This window comes from Cryptosporidium ubiquitum (assembly GCF_001865345.1).
Source record: "Cryptosporidium ubiquitum isolate 39726 chromosome Unknown contig_18, whole genome shotgun sequence".
Lineage (NCBI taxonomy): Eukaryota > Apicomplexa > Conoidasida > Eucoccidiorida > Cryptosporidiidae > Cryptosporidium > Cryptosporidium ubiquitum.
Genome location: NW_021639811.1, coordinates 126,118 through 141,627, shown reverse-complemented (window position 1 = coordinate 141,627; position 15,510 = coordinate 126,118). Strand labels below are relative to the sequence as shown.

Here is a 15,510-nt window from a genome sequence, read left to right as displayed (position 1 = left end):
CTCAAACGATTAGAAGTGATTTGGAACAATTAGGAGCCTAAGAGCTAAGTTATTTGAGACTTTCCGATTAGCTAGAGTTCATCGTGATTTTTTCCGCTCTTCTCGTCTTCCTCATCGTTGAACCCCTCTTCTTGTTGATCAGAGCCTGTTGTGTCTTCTTCATTCACTTCTTCAGGTAGTTCAACAGAACTAATAATATCTTTCTCGTCTATTCCTGAGCTCTGCAATATGACTTTGAACATTCCGGACGCAAATTCGCTGGGATTCTCTAGGTCAAATCCGGAAGCGATTGTGGAGAGCTGAATAATTTTAAGGGCGAGTGCTTTAGCTTCAGCATTACTTTTCGAGACAACTAAGTCATTAAGTTTCTTGATCAAAGCATGATTAGGATTAATTTCCATATGTTTGTTCTTATAATCTGCTTTATTTGAAAATGTTTGGGCTTTCTGGATCTTTTGCATGTATGCAGATTGTCCCCATGGGCCAGAAGTAATTACGGCTGGATCACTTACTAAACGCTTAGAAACTTCTACTTTCAAAAATTCACCTGGGAACTCATCCTTTACGAACTTAAGTAATGGCTCGTAAAACTTTGTCAATCTTTTGTGCATATTTTTTTCTTCCTCAGTTTCTTCGAACGGACGAGTATCGCCTTTTTCAATGCTTGTAAACTTAAATCCTTCCAATTCTGGAATTCTGGAAATGCATGGCTCATCAACGCCTTCAGTTAAGAACAATACCTCAATATCGTGCTTTAGATAAAGAGAAACCAATGGATTTTTTAAAAGCGCCGATGGGGATTCACCTGATATATAAAAGATATTCTTTTGTTCAGGCTTCATTCCCTCTATATACTTAGATAAAAACACAGTGTTGTCTCCACTCTTTGAGGTGTGGAACTTGAGAAGTTTCACAATCTTAGAACGATTTGAATCATCTTCATAGCAACCAAGTTTTAAATTTTTGTGGAACATGTCATAAAACTTATCATACGCTTTCAGAGCAGAATCCTTATTTTTCTCCTCATCAGGTTTATTTGCTTCCTCTTTCTCCGCATTGAGTTGTTCTGTTTGAATTTGTTTTATCATTTCAAGAACCTTCCTAACGATTTTCTTACTAATTACCTTGATTATCCTACTTTGCTGGACATGCTCTCTTGCCACATTCAAACTAATGTCGTCACTATCAACAACACCCTTAATAAAATTCAAATATTTTGGGAGCAGGTCTTCAATCTTATCAGTAATTAGAACTCTTCGAACATAAAACTTTATATTTCCGCTCTTCCCCATATAAGTATCAAACATATCAAATGGAGGATGGGAGGGAATGAACAACAGTGACTTGAACTCTATTTCACCCTCAGCAGAAAAGTGGAGATATCTAAGCGGTTCAGAGTAGTCATGGGTAATACTTTTGTAGAACCCGTTGTACTCTTCCTTAGTAATCTCCTCTCTAGGCCTCAACCATATCGCCTTTTCAACATTAACCTGTTCCCATCTGCCCTTAGATTCACTCTTCTCTCCGGATTCATCCTTTTCTGACTTATTTGATCCCTCAGGATTATAAATATAAATTGGGAAGTTGATAAACTGTGAATATTTAAGAGCCAAGTCTTTCAATTTAGAAAAATTCATGAATTCAGTAGCATCTTCCTTTAGTGAAAGGATTATCGTGGTTCCTCTTTTAATTGTATTTCCCCTTGGGTCTAGGCTAACTCTAAATGAACCATCGGCACTTGATTCCCAAACATATTGTTCATCTTCATTGTTTTTTGAAATTACAGTCACACGATCAGAAACAAGATAAGATGCATAAAAACCAACGCCAAATTGGCCAATCAAATTTAAGTCTCCACCTTTAGCTAATGACTCGAGGAAATTTGCAGTACCAGACTTAGCAACTGTACCAAGGTTTGTGACTAAATCATGACGTGTCATACCGATACCAGTATCAGAAATAGTTATAGTACGTTTGTCATTGTTAAATGACACACGAATTTCGAGTTCTTGTTGTTCACCTAAAAATGAATCATCCGTAACAGAAATGAATCTGGCCTTCTCCAGTGCATCTGCAGAATTAGAAAGTAGTTCTCTAAGAAAAACATCTTTCTGAGAGTAAAGCGAATTAATAATAATATCTAAAAGTCTTGATACCTCAGTTTGGAACTCGTAGCTCTCGCTTGTTTTTTGAATAGTAACCTCATCATCGCTAGTCAACTCTGGCAAGGGAGCTGGTGTGTCTTTGTCAACAACAGGTTCTGAATCACCAAATGAAGCACCATCACCTCCAATAGAAGATAAATCAATATTTGTCAAGTCTCCAAGTTGTGATTCATCGAATGTAGCCCCGGAAGGGATACCAGTAGTTTCACTGCCGAAGCATAAGTTGATAATCAAGCAGGATAATACGAGTAGATGCAGTAAATAACTCATACTATTACACAAATATAACTTACTCAGTGGAATGACAACCCACCGTAAAGTAAATTGAACTGTCGGGGGGAGGGGCGCGTATGAGCTGGAGTACGGCGTCTCCTTAATTTCCCACATCGTCTCAAGAAAGCAAATTGAAATTATATCGATCATAAGTAAATCGGGATAATATAAATAGTTTAAAAACAGATATATTCACTTAACTAAAATACTAATCTAGATTTTTGCCTATTCAACTTCGCCTAAATAGTCTTTGATTTCTCGTGGTGTTAGAATAGTAAAGTTTTTATCTTCTCCAATTATACCTACTTCAATGTTATCTTCATTCATTGCTCCTTCGAAACACTCTTTTAATGTGAGGAGGGCAGTGTGTAATGCATCCTCGATTTCCATGTCGGGGTTGTATCTTTTTTCTAAAAAGGACTTTGCATTCTGCATGTCCTTCCCAACTGCAGATGCCTTCCAGCCAAAATAAGCACCAGAGGGATCTATTTGAAATAGCTGAGGGCCTCTCATTGAATCGAACCCTGCCACTAACAATGAAACTCCAAATGGCCTTACACCACCTGATTGAGTAAATTCCTGCATTACAGTTGCAATTTCTCGAACTAGTTCACAAACTGGAATCTGCTCACGATACGTATTGTAATAAACTTGAGCAATTTTTCTACTTTTCTTCAGAATCACTCTGAAATCAGCAGGCATTCCTGCAAAGCAGCAGCCTATCTCACTAGTAATTAATTCGACTTTTCTAATTGAGTGTTCTTCAACCAACGGGCTTGCAACTTTTTTTTCAGCAGCGATAATAACTCCATTTCTTGCTTTAATTCCCAGTGCAGGTCGTCCCTGAGAATTGACTGCGTTTAAGGCATATTCTATCTGAACAAGCTTTCCAGAAGGGCTGAATGTTGTTAGTGAAAAAGAGTAATCGGAGTCCATAGCAATAGATAAATCTAATTGGGGGATTTTTATTCCAAACTTTTATCATTTGTGAGGGGAGTAATATGGCGGTTCATTGACTGTGCTAAGATTAATTACTTCCGATAAAATAAACCTAATTTTGCGTTTTTGTTGAAAAACCGTGAATTTCTTCAATTTAACCGAATAAGATATTGAAAATTTTCTGTTTGTAATTATTGAAATAATCTGAAAGTTATCTCTCCATTTTATACGAGATAACTATTGCCGCTGAAATTTTTTTATTAAGTTCTGAGTCAATAAAGCGATTTATAGATTCAAAAAATAATAATTTTTTTCCTCCATATGGACTATTCTGGAAATTTGAACGGTTATATCAACCAGGTCAGTACTACTGATGGCTTGCCGACAAGCACTGTCGGAAATGCTGACTATACGTTTGAAATGCTTACTACAGAAACGGATTCTGTACATTCTAATCAATATAATGCTGATATAAGAAATAATTCACTGCCATATGTGGGAATGCTTGGCTACTCATCAGCTAAAGGTACTTTGAAGCAGGTTGCTGTCAGAATTTGTACTCTATTAAAGGTATGGAGAATTTCCACGCAAACCGACATCGCCGACAATCTAATAATAGAATGCCTGGGTCCTATTGACTCTATACGTGCAGCAAATGATCCTATATACCAAAAAAACCGTGAATCAAGCGAAAAAAGTATTAGAAGGCGAGTTTACGACGCTATTAATGTCTTAATTTCTGCGAAAATTTTAGATAAAAGTAATAAAAATATAATATGGAAAGGTATTTCTAGTATTAATCATATTTTGTGTTCTGATAATGCTCAGCCATGTGATAATCTCCCATTAATTCAACAAAATATTCGCGAAAAACTGGTCGAATATGAGAGGTTACAATATTTGTACCTTTCTTTGAAAACAATAATAGAACACAACGCAAGCACAAAGTCTATGAATAATGAGCAGAAATCGCTTTTACCATGTTCCCTTGTAATAGCTAATTCGAAGGATTCTAATATTTCCTGTATCTATAGGAATAACAAATCTGAAGTTGCAATTCAAGTAAACAGTATCGTAGACTTCTTAGACCAATATGAAATTATTAATAGAGTAGCAGCGTGTATAAGAATGACAACAGTAGATACTAGCCAGCTCGTTTAATTGTTAATTTATATTCAAATTTATCCCACAGATTTTCCGCTAAATCTATTTTTGTCCCCCATTATTATTGAAATAAGATATTGATATTTAGAACGAATTAAATGAACGGATTTTTCAGGTGCTTTAGAAAAGAAGGGATAGTTGCGAGTAATTCAAAGGATTCAAACAAAATTTTTACTAGCGATGAAGCTAGTACCAATTTTCCAAATAAATGCGATTCTAAATGTGATTACTCTTGGTACCCACCTATCTCACAAGGAAAATTGATCGATTTAGTCAGATGTACTGTTCCCCAGCTTTCATCTGATCTTAGAAAAGGGCATCTTGGGAGAATTGGTATAATTGGAGGTTCGAAAGAATACACTGGTGCTCCATATTTTGCAGGAATTTCATCATTAAAAGTAGGAGCGGATCTATGCCATATTTTCTGTACCCCAGAAGCTGCAACTCCAATAAAGACATATTCACCGGAATTAATTGTCCATCCTCTACTTCCTTCATCTGAGGAAATAAGCACAGAAGAAGCATCTAAAAAATCGATAGATTTAATTAGGCCTTGGCTGGAGAAAATGGACGTAATTGTTATTGGGTGTGGCCTAGGAAGAGAAAAGGGGGTTGTATTCATTACAGCAGAGTTGATAAAAATATGTAGATGCCTCTTTATTCCCATTATTGTGGATGCTGATGGATTGTTTGTAGTTGCCCAGCAGCCGGAATTAATATTGGGCTATAAACATTGTATTTTAACTCCAAATTTGGCAGAGTTCTATAGATTGGAAAAATCAGTTAAAAATAAAGAATCAGATGGTAAAAATGAGCACTCCTCAAGTAAGCATTGCAATAAAAAATTAAGTTCAAATACAGAACCTAAAAAAGTACCATTAAGCCATATAGAAATTCAGAATCATGTAAGTAAGATAAACTTAAGCAATGATTGCTCAATAAATATTCCTATGGTTCTTCCTTTAGGAATTAACGAAGAGAGGTTTCCAGAGTCTTTATCTCCATGCGAACGAATTCCCAAAACTGAATGGCCGTCAACTAATGAAGACACAGTGCTTCAACTACATGATGATGGCGAGGAGATTAATTTATTTCATCAAACAGACTTATTAGACAAACAAAATGTTAAGCTAAATGATACTTCAAAATTATCTTCGAATCCTTTGAATATGTGTTTTTACGAGCATATTCTAAATGAAAATTGTATTAGAGCAAATAAATCTAATAAAAAATTGGATTCAAATACTTCAATTGATTCGCAGCTTACAATAAATGAAAAGGAATTTTTGTGTATCACAAATAGGGTATTTGAACTTTCAAAGAGTTTGGGAAATATTTGTATTGTATTAAAAGATAAAATTGATATAATAACAAATGGTGATATTGTTGCTGTTTGTAATATTGCTGGATCATTTAAAAGGTCTGCAGGGCAGGGAGATATTCTTTCAGGTGTTATTGCGGCTTTATTTAATTGGAACATTAAGTACCTTACAAAAAATAGAGAAAGTGAACATAATTTTCACTATCCCGAAGTAAGTTCAGCATATGGGTCATGCCTAATTGTGAGGCTTTCTGCATATATTGCTTTTAAAAAAAAATTCAGAAGTATGCTTGCATCTGATTTAATTGAAAATATACCTTACGTATTTGAGTCTATCTTTGAAGTTAATAAACATGATTTAAAAGAAGAGGCAAGTCTATTGCTTCTTTTTAATGAGCCTCAATCGCCAACAAATGATGAATAGATTACATTTCCATCTATCAGGTCTTGATAATTAATTATTTGATTTAAAATAAAAAAAAAAATATTTCTATAAATGCTGGTTTGTTTGTCGCACTTTTGACCACATGAATTTTCCGTCTAAATTTGAACTAAAAATAATAAATTAATCAGAAAATGAATACACAGAATAAGTCTAAATTTATTCGGATTATTGGCGATAAAAGATCTATCAACGAATCTCAAATTAAATCGGTAGCTATAAATGCCTTATTATCAGAAAATAGTTTTTTAATTTGCGGGTTAAATGGAAATGCATGCGAAAATTTCCTTTATGGCAAGAAGTTCACGGAAATTCCTCCGGAAGATGTAGAAACCAAGAAAAATGATTATGAGAAGTGCTTATTTGAGGAGTTAGTCAACAATCTATTTACGCAGACAAAACTCATTAAGCAATATTTTGAAAAATATAAATCTAATGAGATTTATTTTAACAAAATTAAGTGTTCTTTCGTTCTAATTAGTGATAAAACTGAAGATCCTAACTCTGGGTGTATATATGATGTGTTTCAAGGACTAAGTAATCCAGTTGATGTTATTTCGGACAATGGAGTTAAGAGTTTGAATGTACTGGAAGTGGATGCAAATGATCCAATTCAGCTTTTAAATATGATTAATGTTGCAAGAAAACTTCAATTTGAAAATTTAGTTACTAGAAAAGAGTTATTTCACACATTATTTATCTTTGATATTGAGTCTGCAATTTATGACAAAAATATTGTGGATTTCTATATGTTTGATAAATTGTATAAACATAATAAAATATATGTATTAGATTACCAATGCAACTTCATTGAATCAAATACATTCGTCCCTTCAAAATTTACAAAATTAGAAGATATCAACGATTCAGCCATTTATTTTTTCAGAAATTTAATTTCAATAATCGCCAAAACATCTAGCTATTTACTGGAAATTCTTTCCAAAGCTATTTTCGGCAATAATTATTCATCTGTAATTTATGTTCAATGCAATGGATTAAATTTGTTTATTGATAAGTGTAACATGGAGCCTACATCACTTTTAAATTCAAATATTAATCCTTGGAATAAATACAATAATTACTCCAGTTATTCAAGTGACAGTAAATTACTACCATTGATCAAAAAATTTCATAACTATTGCTTATTTTTCAGAAATAGCTTTTTATCGTTAAAAAGCGAAGAAAGCTACGAAAAAATGAGTTTTCAAGATAATAATGTAGCACAAGCTTTTGAGGACTTGAAACTGGTTTTATTTAACTTATGTGGAAAAATAATAAAACATGAAGATTTATTATTCAATATTGAACATATTGGGGATATAACGAGACTAATAGATAATAATGATTCATATATTGATAGAGCCCCTATACACTTTAGTATAATTAATCAATGTTTAAATGATTGGTATGAGGAGTCAGAAAGAAATAAAAAACTAACTATTTTGGGTTTTAAGAATATCTCTCAGGACGAGTATTTGGATGAAAACGATACTTTTTGCACAGACTTTACACCTGGATACATAAACAAACTACATCAATTCAGTTATATCGATGATAATAATTCTAATACATTTAATTATAACCTGGACTTTGGACAAGAATTAACAAGTTACAGAAAAAAAAATCAATCATACAATTTGAATAAGTCGGTTATTGGAATTAATAATGAACACTTAAGAGTCAATAATAAATCTAATGCTTATAAATTAAATAGTTTTGGTGAAAAACATACTAGAAGTTACTTAAGTATTCCAAACTATTTTAAGTTCAAGCACTCTGAAACTCCCATTTCCAAAATTCTTCTTGCAGTAAATACTGCAAGAAGACGTGTAAGAGAATATAGGCATAAGCAACAAGCACATAAAGATTTAACAGGTGAATTCAACCACGATACAATTAAATCTCCAGAATCAAATTTTTTAAAAGACAAATTTTGGAATAAAACTTTGTCTAAACGTCCAATTTTCTCATATAATAAAAACATTGAAATTGGAACTAATCGTTTTAATGCATATTCTGTACAGGATAAAATAGAAATACATGACGAACCATTTGATTCCAAAAAAGATGCTGAGGTTCAAGTCAATAATATAAACTTTGAGGGACAATCCGAATACTTTTGCGTTACAAACGATAAAGTCTACAAAAGTAATATGAATAAAATAGATACTACGCATAATGATTCTATTGAAATCTCAAAAAATTGCGCAGAGAAGAAGCAAACCATTGGTTTGAAATTGTCAAATGAAGGAGTTGGTATTAATAATAACTTATTTAAAAATTCGATCGGCTACGTTCCTATAAGCAATTTCAGTTTTAATTATCAAAAGCCCATAATATACCAGGGCGAAAACTGTTCCCCAATGTTTCCGGTGCAGAATATTAATATTACAGCTTTTTCAGGGAGAAATGGCTGTTTCTATCATAGAGTCAAGTAGCATTAACATTTACATCCATTTTTTCCATTTCTAATTTAACTTTTTTAATAATTTCATTAGAAATATGTGGTGGCTTCCTATAGGCACTTATTGAAAGCTGTGAATCATCAACAACTCTTGACCTACATTGAAATAGTTCATCATCTGTACAAATAATAGAAGAGATAATGCTATAATATTCTGGGCTTTTAAATTTTGATTCCTCGAAAGATGAGCACATTTTATTGAACCTCCCTCTAGATTCCACTAGATCCAAAAATGCAAGTCTAAATGATTCTCTGACATCATTATATCTAAACGCTCCCCTTCCCATGTCATTATGTGGTGGTAAGGGAGATTCCAGAAACAAGGTTGACTCCGACTTTGTTGTTTGTCTATTAAAATACTCACCTCTTCCTTTCAAACGAATTCCCGTACTATTATAATTAAATACAATACCGAACAATTCCAAAAAATCAAATAGTAAATGCCCTAGCGTAGTTGACTTATAGAGAGTATGTGAGTAAGATGATGAGTGCTGCTGTAAAAATGACAAAACTAAACAAAATTGAGAATAAGATCCAAGGCCGCCAAGGTAAGTCTCATCTAGACCTCTCTGTCTTAAAAATAACTTTATAACAATTAACAATGGTCTCAATGTGCTAAATTTTCGAAGGCATTCTGAAATATGTTTAGTTGTGTCTATTGAACTTTCCTGATTCAGAGATATATCAACAGAAATGCATGCCTCTGAATCCACATACTTAATGATAGGGACTTTTGCTGTCAGAATAAGTTCGATTCCTGTGCAAAGCCTCCATTCCTTCAATATGCTTGCAAATTCTCGAAGTCTTCTTTTTGGGTCACCTGGCACATTTAAAATACAGACATCTAAATCCCCGGTTGGTAATGAAAGGCCTGTATAATAACTTCCAAAAGGTTGTACTTTTGATCCTGGCCATAATGAGTGTGAAATTAATGTTATTCTTGCAAGTGCCCTAGTTCTTAAGATATGCTCAGAGTTAGTAAGTTCTAACCACTTAACTAGCTGCACTATTTCATTGTTTAAGTGAATAAAGAATAAGTCAACTCCAGAAGACTTATACAAATACCTAGGAATTTTTTCCCATGGCAACTTCATTATTTTATTTAGGTCTTGCACATCATTGTCATTAACTCCAAGAAAACCAAACCTCCGAGATTCTATTTTTTCACCATTGGAATTCAATTTATTTCTAGAAAACTGCTCGTTATTTGTATTTCTTTTGCGTTTTAGAGATGAGATGTTAATAAATTCAGATGTCTCTACCATTTTTGATGTGTCTGGTTTATTTCTTGATTGAATTGCAAACCTAAGCTTATTATTCAGCACCACAGAACGTTTTACATTTTCCTCTTCCTCAAGAAGATACGCATCTGGCCCATCTAACTTAATATTTAGAGTGTCAGACATCAATCTATTCTTTGGTCTTTGTATTAATAATTTTTTGCTAATTAAAAGATTCTAAAAATAATTGGCGGTAGCTTTTTTTATATTAATTTCAAAAAAAATGTATTATGAAAAATAATTATGACAGTACTAATAAGTCGTATCAAAGTTCATTGAAAAACGATGGGCTAAACGCGAAACATTCTAACATGAACAGTAATTCATCATTTGCCTGCGAAGAACTTAATGATTTAAATTATAAACTCGACGAAGAATGTGGTTGGTATGTTGGCGATAATTCCGTATGGCTTTATAGCCAAGATAATGATGTCTACTATAGTAGCTCATTATCAAGATTATTTAGACTTGACCAGGAGAAATTTAAATTGATTGAAATGAGTACGAACTCTGAGCTTAAAGAAGTCTCAAACAAAGAAATTAGTGTTGCTAATTTAGATGATAAAGATGAATTTACACTATTTTTGGAAAGGGAGATTCATGCAGGAACTAGTGTAATTCCAAGTCCAATCAAGAATTTGGAATTGTGTGAAGATAGATATATTACAAAGAAGCAATTTTTCTTTAATTCAAAATTTCAAAGCCCAATTACACTTTTTTTTAGTGCACTTTTTGATGGCCATGCTGGCATTAATTGTGTTGAATATGTCCATAAAAGACTTTTAACAAATATTTGTGCCGTTTTTTCTCAGCATATGGGGCGATTCAGTGATAAAGAATCATCTTATCGGGGTAAAAATTGTATTTATGAAACGGATAGCACTCAAATTTTTTCTTCGCATGTAGTCGAATCTTTGTGTAAAGGAATTACCAAAGGCTTTGAAATAACTAACAATAATTTTCTTTCAATTGCAAGGAAAAATGAAGTATTTGATGGCACAACTGCGCTAGTGTGTATAATTTTTGGGCCGGATCCTATTGATGACAAATTAAAACTTGTTATTGGTAATTGTGGAGATTCAAAACTTATTCTTGGATACAGAAGTGAAAATAACTCAATTTCAGCAAAAAGATTGACAAGAATTCATAGACTCAGCGATATTAATGAACGAACAAGAATCGAGAAGGCAGGAGGAAAAGTTGAATTTTGTAATGGCGCATGGAGAGTTCTGGTAAAGAAACAGCAAAGGTATAGCTTTGATATTAGTGCTAAATGTATTGGGTTGTGTACATCCAGAAGCATTGGAGACATATATATGAAGGAACCTCAATTATTATGTATTTCAGATCCCGAAATTACAGTTCACGAAATTGACTTCGACAACGATTTATTTCTAATATTAGCAACTGACGGAATTACCGATTTTTTTAGTGACGAAGAATTAGTAGGGATTATTAAAAAAAACTTAAGATCCTCTCCGATTGAAGCTGCCGGCGAGCTTACAAAAGAGGCTGAGAAAAAAGGTAGCCTAGACGATAAGACAGCGACAGTAATTTATTTCCAATGGTCTATATCCAAACTATTGAACAATTGAATGGCTTATCTAGTTGAAATTATTGTGATCAATTTGAGAATTTAATCTAGAGTGAAAATGCATGTGTATAAAATTATAATTTCCACTACCCTTGCAATGCTTCCACTGTGTCAGAAAGTCTTATTATGACTTCTGAATGTAAATGGTCAAGCAGGTTTAAAGTCTCCTGCAAATTTAAGCATATATTGCAACGTAATTCCCATTCCATTTCTATTAACTTGAGTAGTTTTTCGTTGTTAGAAAGCTTACTTGTTTTATTCGCTGTTGAACAAATGCTCTGTATAATCTTCCTTTTTTCTCTTATACTTGCGGCGTCCTTAAGGACATTATCGACACTTGCACATAGCGATAAGTATCCGTTTTTCAACTTTAAGTCTTCTTTATTACCTGAGTTATACTGTTTTTGCAAGTATTTGGCTTCTTTCTCAGTATCATTGTTTGCTTTATTAGTTTGAAAGGAGATTGCTAAATTATTAATATTTGTCCGATTATTTGATTCAGAACTAAACCCTTGTAGTTCTTTTGAATATCCGTGTGATAGTGTAGATGGAACTGGTGGTGTGAGCCCTAACAATGCACAGTCTAATCTTCTCAAAGTGTCAGCGTCGAATATTTCACGGATTTTCCAAATATTATAACACCTCCTTGCCTTAGCCATATACTCTGTATGATATAAGTTAATCTGGTTGAAAATATTGAATAGAGCTTCAGACGTATAATGTGCTTGAGACTTACATTTTTGAGCAAAATCATTTAATATGTAGACAAGTGGTATTAAATGCTCAGGTGGTGCTCTGCTACTGTACTCTTCAACAACTCTCATATAAAGTTGTAAAATTACAGTATTTTCTTTGATACAAATGATAGATTCAGACAATGCACAAATTACATCTTGTTGGGTGTTTATAGTCTGTAGCTTTTGAGCAAACAAATGTAACTGTGATTCAAATTCTTCAGTATTAAATCCATTATAAGTAAAGAAGGGCATGATTTTTGAAATGATATTTTATTGGCGCAATATAATTATTAAATTCTAATTCTAGTAATTTCTCTTTTTTAGAATAAATTAATTTAGCTCGATAAAATAAAATATCATTTATTTATTATCTCAAATGCAAGATTAAATTTAAATATTTTTTCATCTCATTTATGTTAGCCATCAGGTACTTTAACTTAAAAAATAATTAATCTAGTTAAAAATAATCTAATTTTTCTTTACACAGAACATTTATTAAACCAATGAAATGTCCTTAAATAAATTCATTCAGATTACACAAATATATTTGCTTTAATAAAAGGTATTTTTTAGTTACATTTAAATGATTTAAGTCAAATCAAAATTTTTAAACCCTATGGAACATATTCGAATTCTGAAAAACATGAATTCATAACTAATTTGTTTTGATATAATTTTTCCATTACCTGAAATAGGTTCAAAGAAATGAAGTGGAGTTAACTGTAAAAGGAAAATTATCAGATTATAGTCATGTTTCCATTTGAATAAACCGGTTATTAATCTTGTATTTTTTTTTATAAATTATTTAAAGAATATTTTGCAAATCGGCTAGATACTAGAATACAAGGCATTATATGAAATATCAATCAAGTTCCAAATAGAAATAGCCTTTAATAATGATCCATATAACTATAATAAAATTATTTGATAAAACGTAATTATCATTTATATTATGAAAGCTTAATGCCATAATTATCTCCCTGTCCAATTTATTTGATGGCCAACAAATTGTCGAAAATCAATATTTTGTGATTATTCAATTACATAATAACACTATTAACAAAAATAATTCATTTTTCTGAAAAATCAGATTTATTAGTATTTGACGTATAAGTAGGGATATTCTCTTTTTAATATTTTTAGAAATAGTTATTATAAAATATCTCTCATTAATAAATAATTAAAACATACTATGATAGTAATATGTATTAAGCGGAGAGATTAACCTCACCCCTCAAGGCAGTTAAATATGCCAATTAGAATTTTTCCTGAAATATTTAACATTGGGTTAAATTTAAGTGAAGATGATTTAAATAATTATGATAATAGTTATTTTGAGCCCGGATTCAAAAAAGTTAGTGACTCGAAAAAATTAAAAAGAGCTTTGAATGATCTTAAAGATATTGGCTATGACTTTGTTTGCGTCCCCGTTAGCCAAAATTCCGAAAGCAAAAATAACATTACTAATGGCTTTAATTTAGAACTAAAATTTCTAGAACATTATGAAATAGGGGGAAGCGATTGGAATGCAGGAATAATTGGCAAGTTCCCTACAGACGGGCACTTGAATTTAAATGAGGCGAAAAAATTACTAAATTGGTGTGATTATGTTGGCTATCATGCAGTTATAATTTCAATTGAACAACTTTCCATCCATTTTTTATCTGTTATTTCTTCCTTTATTGGACTGATTTCTACTAGAATTCAAATTTGGATTGAAGTGATTATAAACAATGGCAATTCAATTGATAAACAATGGAATGAATGGCAAGTTGCAAATACAATAATAAGCTCTTCAGCCAATGCAAAAATTGGGCTTGTACTAAAAATTGATAGCAGTTCATATAGAAACATTAAAGCAGATGATTATTCGCGTTTTTTTGGCGAGCCTGTCAAATGTTTATTCATAAACTCGGATTTTTTCGAATCAAGCCACTCAAATATATTAATTTCAGAATTACTCATGGGGTCTATGAGAGCAAAAATACCTGTTTCAATTTATTTAAATGAAAACGAAAATTCTAATATTGAATTAATAATAAAGAAATCATTCAAAAATATTATTAATTTCATAAAAAGTTTTCCTCCATTATCTGACCAGCAAAAATATGAGTATAATTACATTGATATTCTTCAAACACCTCTTCAACCACTATGGAATGATCTAAAAAGCATTGAATATGAGGTTTTTGAAAAAGATAGTATGAAGTATGAAAAATATTTTCATGCAGTTAAATTGTTTCTGTCTGAACATCCGTTAGCATTAGAAGAAATAAAAGTTTTGATAGTTGGTTCAGGGAGGGGAGGGCTGATCCAAAGTGTACTTAACGCATTTAATTGTTTATGTAATGATTCATTTAAAATTTTATGCGTGGAAAAAAATAGGAATGCAGTTGTAACTTTGAGAGCAAAGATAAACTATGAAGAAAATGCTAATTGGAAAAAAGTAGAAGTCATTAATTCAGACATTAGGGAAATAGAGTTGAGTGAGAAATATGATTTAATTGTTTCTGAACTAATGGGTTCTTTCGGAGATAATGAACTTTCTCCAGAATGCCTAATTTATGCTCAAAAATTTATGAAACCTAACGGAAAAATGATTCCTCAGCGCTATACATCGTATTTAGAACCTATTTCCTGTAGAAAAGTTTGGAATAATGCAGTTTCGTATTCAAAATCAAAGAATTTGGAAATTCCATTTGTTTCTAGATTAAGATCACATTATAAAATATCAACAGAAGGGCCTAAAAAAGTATTTTCGTTTAATCACCCTGCTGAATTTATTCAGGAAGAGAAAGATAACACTATTTTTGCTTCTATTGACTTTACATCAAAAGCTGACTCTGTTTTACATGGCTTTCTAGGCTATTTCGAATGTAATCTTTATAATGAAATTGGATTTTCGACTTTACCTTCTGATTTTACTATTGGTCTTATTAGTTGGTTCGATTTTTTTATCCCTATTAGTAGCCCTATATTGCTAAGAAAATTTGACAATATTACATTTAACATCTGGAGGAAATCAAACAAAGAAAAGGTATGGTATGAATGGCTTGTTACAAAGCCAACAACAAGCTTTATACACAATTTAAATGGAAGAATGTATAGTATACATTTATAGGAAAAAAATT

At 32.0% G+C, this 15,510-nt stretch overlaps 9 protein-coding genes across 9 annotated transcripts; 5 read left to right on the top strand and 4 right to left on the bottom strand.

Moving 5' to 3' along the window:
• Positions 1-71: 71 nt before the first annotated feature.
• cubi_03039 (heat shock protein 90) lies at positions 72-2,435 on the bottom strand (the record flags this gene model as incomplete). The annotated part of the gene is made up of 1 exon (XM_029020052.1): positions 72-2,435. The coding sequence occupies one exon, from the start codon at positions 2,433-2,435 to the stop codon at positions 72-74; it is 2,364 nt and encodes a 787-aa protein (XP_028876053.1).
• A 228-nt stretch (positions 2,436-2,663) lies between these two features.
• cubi_03038 (proteasome subunit Alpha type 2) lies at positions 2,664-3,374 on the bottom strand (the record flags this gene model as incomplete). Its single annotated transcript, XM_029020051.1, has 1 exon — positions 2,664-3,374. One exon carries the CDS (start codon positions 3,372-3,374, stop codon positions 2,664-2,666), a length of 711 nt encoding a protein of 236 aa, XP_028876052.1.
• A 324-nt stretch (positions 3,375-3,698) lies between these two features.
• Positions 3,699-4,538, top strand: cubi_03037 (DP1 DNA binding protein; the record flags this gene model as incomplete). The annotated part of the gene is made up of 1 exon (XM_029020050.1): positions 3,699-4,538. The coding sequence occupies one exon, from the start codon at positions 3,699-3,701 to the stop codon at positions 4,536-4,538; it is 840 nt and encodes a 279-aa protein (XP_028876051.1).
• A 101-nt stretch (positions 4,539-4,639) lies between these two features.
• On the top strand, positions 4,640-6,286 carry cubi_03036 (uncharacterized protein; the record flags this gene model as incomplete). Its single annotated transcript, XM_029020049.1, has 1 exon — positions 4,640-6,286. The coding sequence occupies one exon, from the start codon at positions 4,640-4,642 to the stop codon at positions 6,284-6,286; it is 1,647 nt and encodes a 548-aa protein (XP_028876050.1).
• A 152-nt stretch (positions 6,287-6,438) lies between these two features.
• Positions 6,439-8,732, top strand: cubi_03035 (uncharacterized protein; the record flags this gene model as incomplete). The annotated part of the gene is made up of 2 exons (XM_029020048.1): positions 6,439-8,598; positions 8,712-8,732. 2 exons carry the CDS (start codon positions 6,439-6,441, stop codon positions 8,730-8,732), a joined length of 2,181 nt encoding a protein of 726 aa, XP_028876049.1.
• A 2-nt stretch (positions 8,733-8,734) lies between these two features.
• Positions 8,735-10,174, bottom strand: cubi_03034 (TRF4 5 nucletotidyl transferase; the record flags this gene model as incomplete). Its single annotated transcript, XM_029020047.1, has 1 exon — positions 8,735-10,174. The coding sequence occupies one exon, from the start codon at positions 10,172-10,174 to the stop codon at positions 8,735-8,737; it is 1,440 nt and encodes a 479-aa protein (XP_028876048.1).
• A 104-nt stretch (positions 10,175-10,278) lies between these two features.
• cubi_03033 (homeobox domain-containing protein) lies at positions 10,279-11,643 on the top strand (the record flags this gene model as incomplete). The annotated part of the gene is made up of 1 exon (XM_029020046.1): positions 10,279-11,643. The coding sequence occupies one exon, from the start codon at positions 10,279-10,281 to the stop codon at positions 11,641-11,643; it is 1,365 nt and encodes a 454-aa protein (XP_028876047.1).
• Positions 11,644-11,728: 85 nt separating this feature from the next.
• cubi_03032 (rpr domain-containing protein) lies at positions 11,729-12,631 on the bottom strand (the record flags this gene model as incomplete). Its single annotated transcript, XM_029020045.1, has 1 exon — positions 11,729-12,631. One exon carries the CDS (start codon positions 12,629-12,631, stop codon positions 11,729-11,731), a length of 903 nt encoding a protein of 300 aa, XP_028876046.1.
• Positions 12,632-13,628: 997 nt separating this feature from the next.
• On the top strand, positions 13,629-15,500 carry cubi_03031 (histone methylase; the record flags this gene model as incomplete). Its single annotated transcript, XM_029020044.1, has 1 exon — positions 13,629-15,500. The coding sequence occupies one exon, from the start codon at positions 13,629-13,631 to the stop codon at positions 15,498-15,500; it is 1,872 nt and encodes a 623-aa protein (XP_028876045.1).
• Positions 15,501-15,510: the final 10 nt, after the last annotated feature.